At 50.1% G+C, this 19,630-nt stretch overlaps 1 protein-coding gene across 1 annotated transcript in view; it reads right to left on the minus strand.

The window, feature by feature from the left end:
• Nucleotides 1-1,942: 1,942 nt before the first annotated feature.
• MTMR7 (myotubularin related protein 7) overlaps nt 1,943-19,630 on the minus strand; it is a 57,422-nt gene continuing 39,734 nt past the window's right edge. Inside the window, exons 8-14 of the mRNA XM_027853696.1 lie at nt 16,258-16,367; nt 14,997-15,122; nt 14,123-14,172; nt 12,853-13,053; nt 11,501-11,641; nt 6,011-6,137; nt 1,943-2,308 (exon numbers count right to left, since the gene is read on the minus strand). Coding sequence (XP_027709497.1) covers nt 1,943-2,308; nt 6,011-6,137; nt 11,501-11,641; nt 12,853-13,053; nt 14,123-14,172; nt 14,997-15,122; nt 16,258-16,367 — 1,121 coding nt within the window. The remainder of the gene's footprint in view (nt 2,309-6,010; nt 6,138-11,500; nt 11,642-12,852; nt 13,054-14,122; nt 14,173-14,996; nt 15,123-16,257; nt 16,368-19,630) is intronic.

Here is a 19,630-nt window from a genome sequence, read left to right on the forward strand (position 1 = left end):
TGTTAATACCAAAAATTCTTGGAACGAAAGACCAGGTGCTCGTTAAAGTCCCAGTCACATGCTCTACTCTTAATTCACACTCCAGCAACGTCAGTGAGCGTCAAGGCTGTGGTTTTTTCTCTCTCGATGTGGGGAAGGAGTGGGTATGCTCGGTACCAGGCCTGAGAGTAAGCCCTGCTCCCCTGCAGCTGAGCTTTGCCACTGAGGTATATTCACGTGACTGGTGGGCTGGAGTGAGGCTTGTTCTTGTTTGAAAGAAGCTTCATTTTCAGAGTTTGTGGTTAAGAATCATTACCAGTGGAAGAAGTAGGATTATGAGGCTGCCACTGAGCTTTCTCTCTATGATACAGGCCATACAAAAAGAGATGGGGGGATTGGGGGCGGCTTGAATTTCAGTGTGACTTGAGTAAGGAGGGATTACTTTACACCAAGGGGAATGGACCTCTCTGGCCACCCTTTAAATGCACTCAGAACAGTACCGACCATCATTTTCTACCTCTGAGACTGGGGGCATCACATTTCCCTCATCTGTAACCTGAGGGGATCAGACTAGAAGGTGATCTCCCATGACCCCAGGCCTGGTTTTAGGAAGCCAGGAGGTAAGACCAGGACGTCTTCAAAGCCAAGGATCCCTTTCAGGTACCAGCTACGTTGAAAGCATCTTTGGTGAGCTCCTGCACACATAGGACAGCACCACGTGGGAAGCTGTTGTGACTAGTGCCCCTGGACAGAACACCCATCAGCATCTCCCTCAGCCTCTCCAAGAGAACTCCCCATCTTGCACATAAAGTTATCCATGGCATTTCCACAGGCAGCCTGGAAATCACCCTGGACTCCCTTCTCCTTCCCCCTCACATCCATCCAGGTGCTATCTCCCCAACAGGCTATGCCCTGAAATCACTGGTCCTTACCCCCTCCTCCCTGGACTGCCTCCCAGTTTGTTTTCCTGCCTTCCCTCTCTCTCCCTTTCAGTTTTCCACACCTACAGCTGCCAAAAATCTTCCCAAAACACCAGTAAGTATTTCCTGCTCCCAACTGATCTGAATCCCTACTGTCCCAGGATAAAATAAATACAAATTTCTCCACCTAGCATTTAAATGTCCCCTTCCCCCCATCCCCAACTGAGCTGGTTCCAGCTCACCTCTCCAGCCAATAGCCTGATGTCCCATTTCTGCCTCTGCAGCTTTCCAGACTCAGTCCCCATTCCTGGAATGCATTCCCTCTTCATCTTCCTTCTAGGCTTAGCTCTGGTGCCTCCTCTGGGAAGCCTTCCTGGATCTCCCTCTCTTTCTACTCCAATAATCTTGTATTTGCTCACTTGCTTATGGATTCCATCCTCCTAGGAGAGCCTTGAAGGCAGCCCTAGTGCCTTGAAACAACCAGTAGGCACTTAACATTTGCTGAATTAATTCGTGATCCCTAGGCCTTTTCTTTTCTTCCTTCTCTCCCTCCCCCCAAATGCTTTGTGTCTAAGAAATTTGATTTTTCTCTCCTTCTACATCAGGACCTCTCTTTGGGGAATTTTCAAAGGGTTGGTTTTTTTTTTAAGTCAGTGATTATCATTATTGTTTCTTAGACTTGTTTTCAAGGATTTTAAAAGAAAGAGGTTTAAGTGTTATGTGACCTAGAATTTATATATCAAGCTTGAAAAGAAAATTACTGAGGGTATTTTCTCATTTGAATCCCAGTTCCAAAAGTACTATGCTTTATGTTTATAAAGTCATTTCTCTACCTTGATTTTCATATGATACCTGGAAGGGGGGAGGAAAGCTTCTGCCATTTGAACAATTTTCTATGCTCAAACCTCCTTAATGACTGACAGCCCTTGGCTACGTGACCGTATTTCCCACTCTCCATTTTAGTCATTCCATTTTGGATTGCATGGCTCCCCTCTTGGGGGAAACATTTCCCATTCCCAGCAGTCCTGGGGGGCAGGAGGGGCTCATGCGGTGAGGAACACCGCCTCGTCGGGATCGGGGTCCTTGCCGCTGTCCTCGCTGGGCAAGCACTCGCCCCCGCTCGGGGAGCGGCAGCTCAGGTCCTCCACTCCAGACTCCTGGTCGCTGTTGGCCGAGAGGTCCGGATCGGAGCTCTTTAAATTCTCCTGCGTGAGAATCAGGGCAGAATCGTCGTCTCCCTGGGACGGGCTCCGGGAGGGCGATGATTTCGGTTGTCCGCCGGAATCCGCCGCGGGGTTCCCCACACTGGGGGTGGAGGCAGACAGCCCCGGACATTTGCTCTGTGGCGCACCGGGCTCCCTGTTCCCCGGCGTGTCGCTAAGCGGAATCTTGTGGATTTTTTCCAATCTCTGAAAAGAAAAAGTTTCCATTTGTTTGGGGTGATGGACATTTTCTCTGTTCACTCTATTCAATAACCACATTCAATAACCACAGAGCTTTTATGAAATGTTTCCAAGTCACAGAATTTCAAATGTTTAGTCCAACCTTTGCCCAAAAAAGCAGGACTCGTCATCTGGCCTTGACCCGAAGACCTCCGAGGTCTCCCACTCAAACCGTGGGACCCTCACAAGCAACCATGAACGTTCCCGTTCCACTTGTCAACAGCAGCACTCAATGGTTTTTCCAACATCAAGCCTTTGTCCTCCCTCCAAAAAGAACATGTCAAATCCCTCTTGCACATGGCAGCCTTCCAAGCATTTCCACACTGCCTTTTTTATACATAACGATAGCTCATAGCTAGAATTTTTAGAGAACTCTAAGATCTGCAAAGCGCTTTACAAACATGACCTAATTTGACTCTCACAGCTAGCCTGGGTGGTAGATGCTGTTATCATCGAATTTTACTGTGGAGGAAACTGAAGCCAACAGAGACACTGATAGCTCCAGCCTTGACTGGCCAAGCCTCACTTGGTCATTGTTTGGGCCCTGATTGGCTCAGAGTGAATGTAAATAGCAATTTTTTCTGTTTTGGCCAGAAACCCTGAGGGCCTTCCCTTCCTAGATTGATTTTTTTTTTTTTGACTAGGCAAAAGAGGCCATTCTCTGCCTCATTTCTTACCTAGCCTTAATCACTGATTGGGCGTTGCTTCGGTCATAAGGAGACCTGCTAAAGACTTTAGCTTAAAAATTTCAAGGTCCCCCACAGCATCGGGGGCCCAGTCCAGTGGTCCTGATCTACATCTGGCTGCTGGACCCAGACGGCTCAGAGGAGAAGGTGAGGCTGCTGACTTTGCACAGCCCTGCCTCCCTTAAATCCAATTCACTTGTACCTCCCTGATGTTACAGTCAACAGCAATAACCCCCAATTTATTCTGTTTGTGTATCACCGTTTGCTAGTTGTCTCACTGTTAGCATGTGGGTTCCCTGAGGGTGGGGCCTGCCTTTTGCCTCTCTGTATCCCCAGCGCTGAGCACAAAGCCTGGCACATCCTCGGTCAGTCTCCTCTGGCTTTCTTCACACTGCCCTCTGCAACTCATAACTTCTCTCTCCAAAGACATCAAGGGTCTCTCAGCTGCCAAATCGAAGGCCCTCTTCCTCTCGTCACCTTACCTTTCCACACTGCCAACCACCCTCCCCTGCTCTCCCTTGCTCTCCTCCTCTCTTTTGCTGCACTTCCCTCCAGGTCACGCCCTTTACCCACAGCGGTGGAAGCCTTGCAGGGTCCTTCCAGCTCTGTCCTAGGCCCTCTCTCTATCGTCTCACTCGATGTCACCAGCTCCCACGGGTGCAATGATCACCCCAACGCCAATGATTCCCGAATCTGTGTCATCACCACTGATCCAGCTGCGGCCCCCCATCGCCAACCGCCTCACCCACGTTCTAAACTGGGCATCCTGTAAGCTCTCAAACTGCACGTGTCTGAAAGAGGATTCACTGGCCTTTCCTTAAAAGCTGCTCCTCTTCTGAACTGCTCTGTCATTACTGAAGGGACCTCCACCTACCTCCTGGCCATTTCCAAACCACCAACGCCATTGGTACACATTCCCCCCACCCCTACTCCTAGCTTCCTTCTGTATGTAGCCCTTTCCCATTGGAAAGTCAGGGCCTTGGGGGCAGGCTGAAATTGATATCTGGAGCACTAAGCTAGCTACTGATGAGTAAACGGCATTCATTCATCCATTCATTCATTCATTCTTCCAGACACCCACACCTACACCTTGAAGAGGCCCTGACTTCTGATTCTCACTCACACCACAGATCTAATCAGTGGCCAAGTGTCACCATTTCTACCTCTACAACGCCTCTTTCTACATCCCTTTTTCTCTCCCCCGACATAGCCACGGCCCTAATCCAAATCCTCTTCACTTCTCATCTAGGCAATTGCAGACATCTGCTTCTCCCCGCTCCCAACACACATCCACGGCCTCCAAAGTGATCTTCCTAAAGTACGGTCTGAACATGGCACCCGCTCCTTACTCACTAAGCTCCAGCCGCTGTCTATTATTACCTCAGGATCAAATCATCAAATCCGGCCCCTTCTTGCCTTTCCCATCTGCTCACACATTACTCCCCTCCGCGTTCTCTGCTGTCCAGCCATGCTGACCTGCTTTCTGTTGGCCACACATGATGGCATCTCCGACGGCCATGCATTTGGCCTAGCCTGGCACCCCAGGGCCTGGAAGGCCCTCCCTCCTGACCTCTGACTCTTGGAATTCTTTGTGTCTTTCAAGACTTAATTATGGTACCACCTTCTACGTTTCCTGCTCTACCAGGCTCTAGACTAGCCTTCCCCTGTCTTAAACAAACTCACATTCTAATTGAGGAGAAAACATGGAGATATATAGATATCGATATAGATTGATAGATATGTATATATACACACATATGGATATATGTATGTGTGTATGTAAGATATAAACACATGGTTATACATGTATATCCATCCATCTATGCATATACACATATATACATACATACATACATACACACATATATCCATGAGGACAGAGATTGTTCCATTTTGTCTTTGTATCCTCAGTGCTCAGCACAGTACCTGGTACATAGTAGGTGCTTAATAAGGCATTGTTGACTGACTACTGATTAACTAAAGAAGTTCCATGGAGAAGAGGTGGAAGGTTGAGTGCTCACCATTTACCATCTGCCCCTTTAGCATGAGTTCTGCCAGGCATCTCTACCTAGACATGCCAGAAACATCTCAAACTCATGTTTTCTAAAAGGATCTTACTATCTAGAACTCTGAATAGAATATCAGTTCAGAGAAGGGAAGCCAGTATACTTAAGGAAGGGCAGATGGTGGAAGGAAGGAAGGGAGGAAAGAAGGTAAAGAAAGAAAAGAGAGAAAGAAGGAGGGAGGGAGGGAAGAAAGAAGGTAAAGAAAGAAAGGAAGGAAAGAAAGGGGGAGGGAGGGAAGGCAGGAAGGAAAGAAGGTAAAGGAAGAAAGGAAGGAAACAAGGAGGGAGGGAAGGAACGAAGGGAGGGAGGAAGGAAAGTGAAGAGGGAGAGAAAAGAAGGAAAGAAGGGGGAAGGGAGGGAAGGAACGAAGGAAAGAAAGGGAAGGGAGGGAAGGAAGGAAGGAAAGAAGGGGAAAGGAGGGAAGGAAGGAAGGAAAGAAGGGGGAGGGGGAAAGAAGGAGAGGGAAGGAAGGTAGGTGAAGAAAGAGAGGAAAGAAGGATGGAGGGAGGGAAGGAAGGAAGGAAGGAAGAAAGGCTCCTTGGAATGCTAGGGGAAAGGAACCGATGAGGAATGGTAGCTGAGGTGTCTGAAGTAGGGCTGGCCATTTTGGTGTAACTGCTCAACAATCAGAGAGTGAGTGGGGTTGGGGATGGCGATAAAGAATGGACAGAGAGGCTGGACGGGGAGGCTGAGTAGATGGCTAGACAAAGGTAGGCAGAGAGGTCCAGACTTAATGCTGAAGCAGGGGCACGCCTCACGAGAGCAGCATTCTGGGCTTGGTCTGGCGACGGCATACAGGATGGCAGGGGGAGGAGGCGGAGGCACGAGGGCAGACAAGGCCATGGGGAGCTTGCCGGCTATCCACAAGAGAGTGATGGAAAAAAAAAAAAAGCCACTGGCCTCAGGCCTGCAGTTACCTCTTCTAAGACCTGCAGCTCCTCCTCCAACTGCTGTGTTTCCTCCTTCACGGCCATGAGGTAATCGGTCACTGACTGCCGAGGCTGCATGCCTTTTTCAAAGCGGTTATACATTCCACTCCAAAACCTAGAGAAGATAGCAGAGGCCGGGGTTACTGCCAAGACACTGCCAGGCTCAAAGCTCCATCGGAGCCACCTACAGACAGTTTCATGCACCAACTGTATAGATACCCCTGGGAGAAGAAAGAAAACAATCACTGAGAATGGTTTTCTGAAGAAGGATTCTGGGCTGGGAGAAGCGGGGGACGGGAGTGCAGATGGGATGCGAGGCAGAACAAATCTTAAAAACAGACGGAGGCCAACCATTCACACCAGATACCACTTGGCTTAGATTTAAAAGGTCACACCATAAACAAATTAGACCAACAAGCAATAAAATTACCTTTTCAAATGTATGGATAGGGGAACAATTCATAACCAACCAGACAAGAGACAGAACTCGGAAGATAAAACGGACAATTTTAGTTACACAAAATTTAAAAGGTTTTGTATAAACAAAGCCCATGCGACTAAAATTAGAAGGGAAAGTTAACTGGGAAAAATCTTTGCAGCAAGTTCTCTGACAAAGGAACTGAATCCAATTTGTAGGAACGAAGACCCACTCCCTAACTAATAAATGGTCAAAGGATGTGATTGGGCAGTTTTCAAAAGGAGAAATTCAAGCTATCCAAGACCTATGAAGAATGCTTCAAACCATTAATGACCATAGAAAGGCAAATGAAAGTAGCCCTGAGGTTGTACCTCACTCCCATCAGATTGGAAAATAATACAATATCTAGCTTTTATACGGCACTTTGGGGTTTGCAAAGCACATGACGTGTCATCTCATCTGCTCTTCACAAAAACCCAAGAGGTAAGTGCTACTATTATCCCTATTTCACAGATGAGGAAACTGAGGCAGATAGAGGTTAAGTGACTTCCCAGGGTCACACAACTGGTAAACGTATGAAGAAGGATTCCAATTCAGGCTGTCCTGATGCCAGGTCAAGCATTCTGTCTCCTGTGCCAGCCAGTTGCCTCAAAAAATGAAAAAGACAAACAAAAGAAAAGGACAGGTGATGGGGTGGGGGGGGCTGTGGGAAAACAGGCATACTAATGCATTGTTGGTGGAGCTGTGAACTGGAGCAGCCACTCTGGAAAGGAATTTGGAGCTTTGCCCCCAAAATTACTTAGCTCTGTGCATCGCCTTTGCCTCAGCAATAGCTCTGCTAAACCTACACCCCAAAGAGGTCCAAGGAAAAGGATCCACATATCCAAAAATATTTATAGTAGCTCTTTTTGTGATGGTAAACTGAGGGGGTGCTCATCACCTGGCAAATGGCTAAACAAGTTACAGTCTATGAATGTGATGGAACCCTATTGTGCTATCACAATGATAAAAGGGACAATTCAGAGAAACCTGGGGGGACTTCTGCGAACTGATGCAGAGGGGAGTGACTGGAACCAGGAGAACCCAGGAGAATGCAATGATGACCACTTTGGGGAGACAAATTGCAAAGACCTATAGCTTTGATTCCCCACAGCAAATACTCGTAACACCAGAGGACCGAGTGAGGCAGGGTACTCCCTGCCTCCTGACGGAGAGATGGACTCACGATGAAGAATCAGACATGTATCTTTGGACACGGCCAATGTGGGAATTTGGTTTGCTTGGCTATGTGTATTTGATATTGGGGCTTTCTTTTTTTTATGGAGGTGGGGGAGATAATTGGGAGAGAAAATAAATGCTTGTCAATTAAAAAAAAAAACCCAGTAAACTGAAGGAATATAGTCAATTAACCAGTAAACCAAAGGAAGCGCTGAAAAGCCAGGTCTGACAGTGGAATGGTGAACCGCCAAACAGGAAGCCAGTAACTGTCTCCTGATTTTCTCATTTTTGTTTCCCCCCCGGCCCATTTGAGGAGAGCCACACGGGGATTCTCCCCATCACAGAGGCTTAGAGGAAAACCCCACAGATGGTTTGTGACATGGGGGTCACTCATACAATATCCTTCCTCCTCCTCCCCAGGCTCTTAAGAAATGAATCCCCATGAGAACATAAGGCCAGGGCTTGACCCAGAACATGGAGCCAAGGAGCTCCCCTGGCTTGCGGTGCAGCTGGAGGTGCTGAAGGGGGTTGAGCCAAAGGTGAGTGGGCTGTAGCTCTGACAGTTCTAGAAACCCAGTGCTGTGAGAAGTTCTCCAGCTTCCTCATGCCTTCCTCATGGAAGGGACGCACCCTAGGTGGGGCTGCTCTCCAAGAACATGGCAACCTATGAAACAAAGCATGACTTCCCATGGCCCCTGGTCCTGCGCAAGAACCTTCAGCTTCTGCCCTGACAACGTCAGAGCGGCAAAGAGGGGGCAAGGCAGGTGGGCAGAGGACACCAAGAATCACCCGGTTTCTAGGTTATAACTATTAACAGGGGTTGGTACTTAAACACGAAATGCCAATCCCATTATTCACAAGCTGACGTCGGACGGGAGGGTGTTCTCTGTGGACAGATAACGGACTGGAGCATTGCTGTTATTTTCAAGCTGGGGCTCACAGGGCTTCACTTTCCTCATCTGTAAAATGAGGAGAGTGATAGATGTTCCTGTAACACTGTCATGGGGCAGACTACTGGGAAAGGTGCACATGCCCCCAGGTGGACACTCGGTCCTTCTCACCAACCTCTCCTCCCCACCCACCCTGTTTCTAGGGATTTAATTGGCCACACCCTGGTACAACAATCAGTTCATTTCTAAACTCAGGGACAATATCATGGCCCTTCAGGTCACCAAAGTCCCTGTTCTGCTCCTTTATGGACTTTGTTTTAAACGAACAAAAAAAGCAGATGTCTGTTATCATTCTTCTTTTTTCATTTCTTTAGTACTTTCTTCAAGAAGAAAATCAGGGATGGAAGTATGTTGACAAGCTCCACCCAGAAACAATGGCAGTTGATTTGATCATGGCTCCAGACCTCGAGGGGTTAGGGTTGGGTACAGTCCCGTGAAGATTCTGTCTAGACTGTGCAGATGTCAGGGGACTAGGGAGTGAAGGGGGGCACAAGACAAGCTTCCAGTAAGAAGATCTCATACCAGTAGCAGCCGCCTCCTGAGACTCGAGCCCTCTCTGACCTCGCAACCTGTACACAGGCGTCAGTGAATGGATATTCAGAATAAAGATCGCTGTGTGTTCAGAAACACCTGGAAAGACTCGTACGGTGTGATGCTGAGTGAAGTGAGCAGAACCAGGAGAACACTGTACACAGTAACAGCCACATTGTGCGATGACTGACGTTGATAGACTTAGCCCTTCTCAGCAATGCCAGGATCTGAGACATCTCCAAAAGTCTCATGATGGAAAACATCCACATCCAGAGAAAGAACTATGGGGTCTGAATGCAGGTCAAAGCAGACTATTTTCACTTCTGTTTTGTTTTTATTTTTTTCTTTCTCATGGTTTTCCCCTTTTTTTCCGATTCTTCTTTCACAACATGACTAATGTGGAAATGATACATGACTGTACAAGCAGAGCCTATATCAGATTGCTTGCTGTCTTGGGGAGGGGGGGGGGAGGGAGGGAGGGAGAAAAACTTGGAACTCAAAATTTTATAAAAGTGACTGTCGAAAACTACATGTAATTGGAAAAAAATTAAAGACTTATTAAAAGGGGGGAAAATCTCAATCTGCACCCAGCTAGAAGGAGTAATAAATGAGGAGAGGAGATGAGTCACCCCCACACCTTGGTCCATCCAGAGTTCTGCCAAGGCCTCACTGGGTGACCTGGACCTCTGTGGGCCTTGGTCTGCAAAGGAGGCCTCGTGGGCATCTCCGGGAGGAACACCACCGTATATAAGGTGACGGGCTGGACTCTAAGGAGACTTTCTGTGATCTCGTGAACAAATAAAAATCTTGTCCCTCTTTCTGCTGAAGGGCTGGATCGGAGACCTGGAGCTGAAGAGGGAAAGTGGGGGTCAGGGGAAGGACCTGAATGGTGCACTGTCCAGCAGAGGAGACAGAGAAGTAGTAGCAAGGGCAGCGGGGAGGAGAACCCAGCAGCGGCAGCGGGGAGGAGAACCCAGCGGTGGCGGCAGCAGCAGCGTTACAAAGCCCATAGAAGGGAGAGTCGGCCTCAGCAGCAAACTCCACAGAGAGAGGGTGGGAAGGCCGAGGATGGAGAAGAGGCCACCAGGAACGAATGGCCTGACTGCACATCTTTGTGATCCCTGAGAGCAGGGACCACTTTGACCTTTCATTGTATCCCCAGCCATTGGCACAGTACCCGGCACACAGAAGGCACTTAATAAATGCTTGCTGACTGACTGTCCTCATAGCAACACGGCAACATTTCTATTCTTCCCGGAGTCTCTGTTACTCCCAACAATGACTCCCCCATCCTTCAGGCGGCCTTCCCACAGCCGTCTCTCCCCCAGACCTCCTCTAGATTGGATTTGTATCTCTCCAATCAAGGTGTGACAATCTCACCGGCCCACTCTCCCTTCACTCCCTAGTCCCCTGACATCTCCACATCCTAGACAGAATCCTCACCCTAACCCCTGAGGTCTGGAGCTGGGATCAAATCAACTCTGCCATTGTGCCTGGATGGGGCTTGTCAATGTACTTCCATCCCTGTATAAGGAGGTACTCAGTTTATGTAGTAACTTCCTGAACTGGAAGCTCCTCCCAGGCCACTTGCGTTGTCCTCCTCCATTAGATATAAGCTCCCTGAGGGCAGGTACCGTTTGGCTTTTGTAGTTGAATCCTCAGATCTTGAAATGCTGTAAGCACTTAGTAAATGCTCTTTCTTTCATTCCTTCATGCATTCAGTCTGTCAATGAGTATTTAATAGGCACTTATATGCCAGACACAGCTAAGGCTCTCAGCCTAACCTGTTGGAGATACAAAGAAAGGCAAAAACGGTTCTTGCCCTCAGGTAGCTTACGGTCTAGTTGGGGAGACAACAAGCAAACACATGTGTAAAGAGAAGCTAAATAGCGGATAAACAGGAAATCATCAACGGAGGAAAGACACTAGCTTTAAAAGATATCGTGAAAGTCTTCCCATGGAAGGTGGACTTTGGTTACATCTTGAAGGAAGCTGGGGGAGCCGGGAGGCAGGAGTGAGGAGGAAGCATATTCCAGGCATGGAGGACAGCCAGTGAAAAGACATGGAGTCATTCACTCATTCACCCATTCGTTCATTCACTCATTCATTCGTTCATTCTCTTGTTAATTCAGTGATTCAGACTTTTGAACGCGTTATCTTATATATTTTCAAATATAGTCACGTTTGAGGGATGTGCATTTGTGCTGCATCTCCCTATGGGGCGGGTTGGTCCAGAAGGGCAGCCACAGGCTCTGAGTTCTACTTTACATCTCCCTGAGGCTGAGCCCAGGGCCCAGACACCAGCTCTCGCTTCATAAATATTTGTTATGCCTGAAAAAGACAACAGAGGAGTTCCCATACTTGTACGTGAAGTTGCACGGGCTGGTGGGGGGCCGGAGCGTCCCCCTGGCCTGGCTGTGGTCCGCTCGGAACAGGGGATTCAGGTAGTCGGCCCGATTCTTCCACAGGTGAGCCCACAGCGAGTGTGTTCTTTCTTGAATCCTGAGAGACAGAATGAACACCATCCACCTGAAATCCTTCCCCAGAATCCAGGCGTCTCCGACCAGCAAGTCCCGCCCCCTGCCTTTAAGGACGGAGCCCCTGGCGGGGTCCCTCCGAGCCAGCGGGAGGACCCAGGGGGATCCCAGGGCTCCCGCCTCTGCCTTCAGTGCTCTTCCCAAGCACACTGCCTCAGGCAGGGGTGTCAGCACATTCTTCGGGGTCCTCTCTCCCAAGGGGCAGTGAGTGCTCTCAGATGTCCCAGATTCACTAAGTTTACCAAAAGCATTTGAGCGTGCACTCACCAGCTTCGTGTGAAGATACTGCAAAAAGCTGGCTTTGGTCACGTTTCATAACCTGAACATTCTTCTTGTCCAGCCATGTCCTACCCTCCGTGCCCCGTCTGGGGTTTTCTCAGCAGAGATACCGGAGTGGTTTGTCATTTCCCTCTCCAGCTCATTGTACAGATGAGGAAACTGAGGCAAACAGGGTGAAGTGACTTGCCCAGGGTCACCCAGCTAGGAAGTGTCTGAGGCCAGATTTGAACTCATGAAGATAACTCTCCCTGATTCCATGCCCCTGGCTCTACGCACTGTGGCGCCACCTGGCTGGAAATTTTACAGGTAAATGAATTTAGAGTCAGCGGGGCTCCTGAAAACAGGGCTGGCTGTGGAATGAGGGAGTCCTGGATTGGAGTCCTGGATTCAAGACCTACTTCCAGCACTTGCTGACTGAGCAACCCCGGGCAAGTCACTTAAGCTCTTAAGTGCTCCGGGACAACTTACTTTTTAAAAAAAAAATCACAGATTTGCATTGATAGCTTTTGCTTTTACATCAACTTTCCCCATCTGCCTTCCCAGACAGCTATCCCATGTAATCAAAAATAATATCTTTAAAGAAAAAGAGGAAGAAGAGGGAAAAAATCATCAAAACTGATCGACATACTTAAAAATTCTGGGTGACTTCCGCAGACCATCCACTGAGGAGGAGAGGCTGACCTGCATCACGGAGGGATTTCCCGCACTGGGACTGCTCTGCGCCCACAAACCATAGGACTGGACCAGCCAGCTTGCTCCTGTCATCCATAAACATCGGCTGACCTGGTCGAGTCACCCTGCCTTCCACTCAAGCCCGGTCCCCCTTAAAGGCCAGCCTCCATGGCGGGCCAAATTCAGCAGACAGAGCACTGAGTGGGGGTGGGGGGCTCCACTTGCCTCAGCTCCCGTCTCTCCTTCTGGCTGTTACAGAGGAAGGTTCCAAACTGGCAGGAATAGATGTGATGCTGGATGTGCACCAGAAACCTCTCGTTGAACTCGAAGGCGCAGGGGAACTGCTCCGTGAGCTGCCAGACGCACTCGAGGAACTGGTCGATGACCGGGGAGATCTCCTTGGGGTCTCCATCCAGGTGGCCGTACCTGCAACGACAGCGGGAGATGCTGAGGGGGATGGGCAGGTGTGCCCGCTGGGGGGAAGGACGAAAAGGAAGCCGGACAGACAGAAGTGGGGTCCCAAAGCAGCCCCAGGCCCTGCGCAGAAAAGCTGGCAAAGGGACAGACACACACACAAGTACCATTCCAGGCAGTGAGCGCCGACACACAGAGAAGATGCCAGAAACCTCCCCTTTCCAGAGCAATGTTCTTCTCATCATGGTCCTGTGTGGTCAGTAGTGCCGTTATCATTATTCCCATTCTGCATATGGGGATAAACTGAGGTTCCCAGTGACCTGCCCAGGGTCACTGAGCTCACAAAGCAGAAGAGGCCCAGAAGCTGGCAAAGTCCAAAAGAGCCCGGGTCTTCTCATACCATGTGCAGTGCCTTGTGGATACAGAATGGAATTAAACAAATGGTTTCTGAAGGTCACTCACCTGTGACTTCACTACTCTGACTGCAAGCCACAGAACCTCTAGGAGTCTCAGTCACCTTAGCTGTAGAGATAAAATGTGCACTACCTACAAAAAAATGTGCATTTTTCCATGCCAGGGAGTCTTTACCAACAAGAAGACTCTTAATTTGGACAGGGATTTTTGCAATTAAGGATTTGTAATGGAAAGGACCATAGTGGTCTTATAAGCTAACACTCTCATTCGTTAGCTGAGCAAAGTGAGACTCTAGGCAGGGAAGTGATTTGCCCAAAGTTACACAGAATGAGAAAGTATGGCTGAGCTGTGAGGTACACCAATGAGGGCTCTTCCATCGATGAGTTCCTGAATCCAAGGAAAGACTAAAATACATCAGACCTAGCTGACACTGGTGTTAGCCAGAAGCTGGACATTTTTCCCTCTGTGACACCCATGTTAACAATACATGTACCATAGCATCTGTAATAAGAAACAGCATACATCTTCAACGGCAGAGAAAAGTCTGTCTAGTAAGCCAGCCAGTAAGCTGTCTCTCAACCAGATGGCTCCTCTCGCAACCCTAAACAATTTCCAGCTTTAAAATCAGATCACTGCTGGTATGCCCTATGCAAGGGCACAAACTTACCTATGATGAAACTTGTGCCCAAAGGAAATCCAGTCTTTTTCAATTAATACCTACAAGAAGAAAGACACGGGCTCAGAAAACATGGTATCACAGCCCCAGTGACCTCTGAGGCACGCTGAGTAGGTGACACTCACCCTGCGGTCTTTGGGAAAACTCAGCCACCTCCTGAAGAGGTCAACAGCCCCACAGAAGGGGCCACAACAATGGGGCCGCCCGTGGTGACGCCCACGTTTAACCCAAAGCAAGGCAAGGATCCCAGCGGAAGCGCCATTCTTACGACTGAATTAGGATCGGGATTTGAATTCACAATCTTTAGCCAAGTCTGTTTTTACCTAATCATTTTTACCTACACAAGGCATATAAGACGGGCCCATGATTATGGCCACTCCAGTAACTGCAGCACTAAGGGGTGGATGTTATGGAGACATGGACTTCACTTCAATATGGTGCATTTCCAAGCGCTTAAGGCTGGTCTGAAGTGGCACAGCCCCCTTTGAAAGAGAGTGAGCTCCCTATCACTAGAGGTACTCGAGAAGAAACCGGATGACCACTTCTCAGGGATGCTATAGAGGGAGGAAGGAAACCAGCATTTGTGAAGGGCTTACTACGTGCTAAGAGGGGAGTCCCGTTCAGGGATCAGCTGGACTGAATGTCCTCTGAGGCTCGCCGCTAACAGCCCTGGGATTGTGCAGGGTCAGTGACTGAGCTGAAGGGGTTAAGGGCACGGTGCACAATTAGGGGAGGTTCGGCATGAGGAGGGTTAGGGCTAGCGCTGCCTCAGTCTAAGCCTTCTGGCTGCATAGTCAGTGTGTGTGGGGGGTCACCGCTGGCTCCCAAGCCTGCCTTCGGCAGCCCGCAGGACAGCCACGCTCACCATGAAGCCTTTCAGGGTCCGGTAGTGAGGATCCAGGAGCAGGCTAGCCACTGAGCACACCTGGGCTGTTCGGTCCCAGCCATCTGAGCAGTGGACAAGAACACTGGTCCCTTCCTCAGCCACGGCCTGCAATGAGACGGGAGGACAGAGTCAGCTGAAAGGAGGGTCGGGCTGGTGCTGGGAGAGAGCCGTCCTCCAACTCGGAGCTGCTGCACCAGCTGAGGTGGGATGGAAGCACGCTGCCTGGCGGGGGAGAGGATGTGGCGCCGGTTCCTGTGGATTCCGAAGGGCGTATCCTAGCTAGAGCAGGTCACGGAGCTCCTTCTGGCAGGCAGGGTTTTGTCCGGATTCAACGGGGGCTTCCACACTGAACTCTGAGGCCGCCACAGTGTTCACTGTGGCCGTGCAGAAAGAGTAGCGAAGGCACAGACGCGGGATTCCCAGAGGGTCACAGTGGGGTCTGTGGCTGATAGCCAGTTTCATGTTCCCTGTCACCTATGGGGGCACACCCTAGCCTCAGTCTTCCCTATGGGGAATAACTCCTGAACCCACGGCCAGAGCCCAGACCCTTTGCTTTTGTCATTCTGACCACTGTGATATCACAAAGGTGCCCCGAGACTAAGCCCTCTGTCCCTCCCTGGCCTTGGAGTGGTAGAGTGGAGAGGTCACTGAGCTCAGAGACAAAGTCCTGGGTTCGAATCCCTCCTCAGACACTTATCACTTCTGTGACCCTGGGGGAGTCACTAAACTTTGTATGCCTCAGTTTCCTCCTCTGTCATTCAGAGGGTTAGATCCAATGGTCTCTGAGGTGTCTTTTCAATGAACCTATGTTGACCTTGGGTGGTTACTTTAGCCTTTCAGGACCTCAGTTTCTTCCCCTATAAAACAGGGGGCTTGGACTCATCAGTTCCAGGCTGGGATGACCCGTTTCCCCCCTTTATCCCCAGGGACACTCCTGCTGGGTGTGCACTTGAGAGACAGGGCAGTGTCCCAGTAGGAGCCACGGCTCCTCCAGTTTCAGGGATCCTCCGTCTGCACTGATTTCTACCCCTTTCCACCTCGGTACGTCCTCCAGAGGAGTGTCAGGAGCCCCAGAGGCACCTCCTGGCCCTAGCTCCTTCCACTTTGGGTGGGCCTGGCCATGGACAGTGGACACATCAGCATCCCACCAGGCACTGGCTTAGATGGGCTAGCCCAGCCTCTACGGAGCCAGGGCCATGTGACCCCAGGCAGGACATCGGGGGCTGACAAAATCACTCACCTTGGCGATAAAGACCCCCGCATCCAAGATGGCTTTGATGTGCTTCAGCCAGCCAGAATTCTCCAGGCCCCAGAGAAAGTCACTCATCGAAGGGGATCGCAGCTCACACACTAGAAAACAAGCTGAGTTGTGACAAATCCCGGGGTACCAGCAACCCCGGCTTCGAATGGGAGCTCACAGCCTGCTATCCCACTTTACAGGTGAGGAAACTGAGGCACAGAGCAGCTTTGGGATTTTCCTAAAACTGGTACAGTTGAGAGCCAGATCTTCTGAATCCAAGCCCAGGGTCTCCTGCTACCCCACAAGGACCCTCCACTGCCGGGGGTGCTCAGGCCCACATCCCCCATTATGCTGTGATTTATGGAAGGTTGAGATCAGAAAGAATTTCTGGGTGGTAGAGAAATCCCTGGCCCTAGGAACCAGAGGACCCATTGACATCCCAATTGGGCTGCTGACTATGCAACCTTGAGCAACTTACTCTTCTTCAAGCCTCAGTTTCTTCATCTGTACAATGGGAATCCCAACAGCCCCTACCTCCCAGACTTGCTGTGAAGATTTGAAGATAACATTGTCGAGTGCTTTATAAATGCAAGCCATCCCCCCTCAATTCATTTCAACAGCGGGAAGACACTTATGAGTGTTGGTGATTTCGTCTCCATTTCCTCTGCCTCTGCCCTTCCAGTAATTGTCGGTTCACAGACGGCTGAAGCCCACCTCGCAGAATCTTAAGCACGACCTTGCTGGAGCGTGAAATGAGTGCAGTCGTTCAGCAACCTTACATGTAAAGGTATCTCAGGAGTATTTAACTCTAAATTAGTTATCAGTAACAGAGGGCTTTGATTTTCACCCTACATAAGGATAAAGGCCTAATCTTAGTCTGGGGACATTCTGCCTGGCTTCTGTCATCTAGGCACGGTGGCTCGGAATAAAGACAGCCCGACAAACCCTAGCCACTGTACCCGAGCAGACAAGCTGGGATGGCGGGTGCCCTGAGAGATGAGTACGAAAGCCTCCTGCCCGCATTTAGGTCTTTCTGCCTGTGCTCAGACGCTGATGTGACTCCAAAACATTCCCAGAGGCCTCGGTGGCCTCATGACCAAAGCCAGTCCTTCCCACATGGGCTAGAGCTCTGCCCCACTCATCCAATTCATGCACGAGTCAAGACTTCACTCTCAGGATGTCACTGGTCCTCTTTGAGAAGAAGGCCCACCACCACCACCGCCACTGCCCCCATCACCATCACCACCACTGCCGCCACCACCGCCACCACTACCATCATCGCCGCCACCACCACCATCGCCACCGCCACCATCACCAAGAACCCCTTCTCCCAGTATCCTCAGAATTGATCCTGGACAGCCCAGGGACTTTGGCAGAAAAGACATCACAATCCTGCCCACCCTCTGTGTCCAAAGGGCAGGGAGCGGAGAATTCGATTAAAAATAAAGTTCCCAGCTGGGGCTGTTGACCTCTGATGGTTGTGACAAGGTAGTGGAAAGGCCTCAGAGGCGACGCTCAAGATGTGTGGGGAGACAGGGTTTCAAATGTACCAAGAATTTGAAGAAGAGATGGACGTCAGAGGTCCATCTCAGCCCAGGGCCAGATGTGATGCATCTAAGGCCAGGATTCAAAAACAGCTCCTCCGACTGCCCCCAGGGCTTCCTCTGCTGCCCCGCACTGCCTGCTTCTTCTCCCCTACAGGCCATTAGACTGTGAGTCCCTTAAGGGCAGGGACTGTCTTTGGTCTCTTTTGGAATCCCCGGTGCTTAGCACAGTGCCTGGCACACAGTAGGGGCTTAATAAATGTTTGTGGATTGACTGACCGGTTGATGATGGCTGGGTACCTCTCCACTCTGACCTGGGCCAGGGCAGCTTATGTTTCCCCTAAAACCAACACTCTTTCACCTTTTTTTTCTTCTTTTCAGAAAAGAATATTAACATGTATTTGGGAAGCCAGCTGGACCCCCGAGGTCTTTTCATGAGCTTGTTTTCAAGGTAGCAACTGAAATGACTCCAGCCTCTGCCCAGGTCAAGAGACAACGCTGATGGCCGAGCCGGTCAGATGAGGGAGCCCCCCGAGCCTGAGATGGTAAAGCAGCAAAGCGATGGGTCTGTTTGCACACATCAGCCCTGGAGCAGGCAGAAAGGCCCGCCGCTTCCCAGTGCAGATTCACAACCAATATTTACACACCTTTTTACTGACCAAAAATCCATTTCAGCTGTCATCAGGGATATACGTGCCTGCCTGGGAGGGAGCACTCTGGTTGTCAGCTATCATGGGGACTTGCTTCTATTAATGTTTGCTTTAAAGAGCTGAGTTGACATCAGCCGTAAGCCTGGGGGTGGCAACGATGTGGAGTGAACGCTTGGGCTACTCGCGGCGGCTGCCCCTCTGTAAACAGGCCAGAACTCAGGACAAAGGGGAGGGGGTTCATATTAGGCCGCCAGGCCCTTCTGAGCCGGTCAAAGAGTCTATGAGATCTACGTATCTCTTGGCTTGCCCTGGGATCTCTGGTCAAGTCTATCAGCTTCATCCCTTCTGGAGAATCAGGAAGGCAAGACAAAGCAGGACCCGAGAGCAGGGACGTCAGCGTAAGCCGTAAGCCGAAAGCCGTAAGCCGTAAGCCGCTGAGTTTGGCGTGGTTTCCCCAGCTTCTCTCAGCCCATAAACGACAGAGAAAGCGTTGGCACGCACCGATCGGGAGCACGTCCTACCAGTGAAAACTCATGTCCAGCCCCAGACCCTGGGCATTATCCCAACAGGCCATTCTGAAAAGGGCTTTGCTGGCCTCTTCCCTGTTGACTCTGCCTCCACCACCATGACTAAGACATCCTGATTTTATTGCTCTTCCTCCTACTTGGGATGGCTTCACTTCCTTGGAAAGGTGTTTTGGAGGAGGGAGGGAGAGGGGAGAGGGGAGGGAGAGGGGAGAAGGGAGGGAGATGTAAACAAGCTCCAGCGCAGCCAACCCTCTCCCAGAGACCACAGATGGCCCTGGACACCAGACCTACCAGTTACAGAGGAGGATTTTCTTGGAAGTAAACATCAAGTGACCTTGGCCAAGGTCATTCTCCCATGTCCCATCACAGCCAGGAGGTGAGCCAGAGTTCTTTAAGGTTATATTGAGAGGGTTAGCTCTGGTGTAGAAAGCAGGGCCCATATTATTGAGTTCCCATCTCTGCAGCTGATCTAAAAATCATGTGATAATTATTGCTCTCAGCCCCTTTACCTTCTTTCCATTTGGCCTCCAGAAGACTGAGTAGTAGCCCAATCAAGGACTGAAAAGCTCGCCACAAGCAAGCAAGACCTTGGCTGGCAAAGCCATTGGCCTTAGCGATCCATGACACCAGGACAAGTGCCAGACGGTTCTCA

This window comes from Vombatus ursinus, unplaced genomic scaffold (assembly GCF_900497805.2).
Source record: "Vombatus ursinus unplaced genomic scaffold, bare-nosed wombat genome assembly UNPS02010193.1, whole genome shotgun sequence".
NCBI lineage: Eukaryota > Metazoa > Chordata > Mammalia > Diprotodontia > Vombatidae > Vombatus > Vombatus ursinus.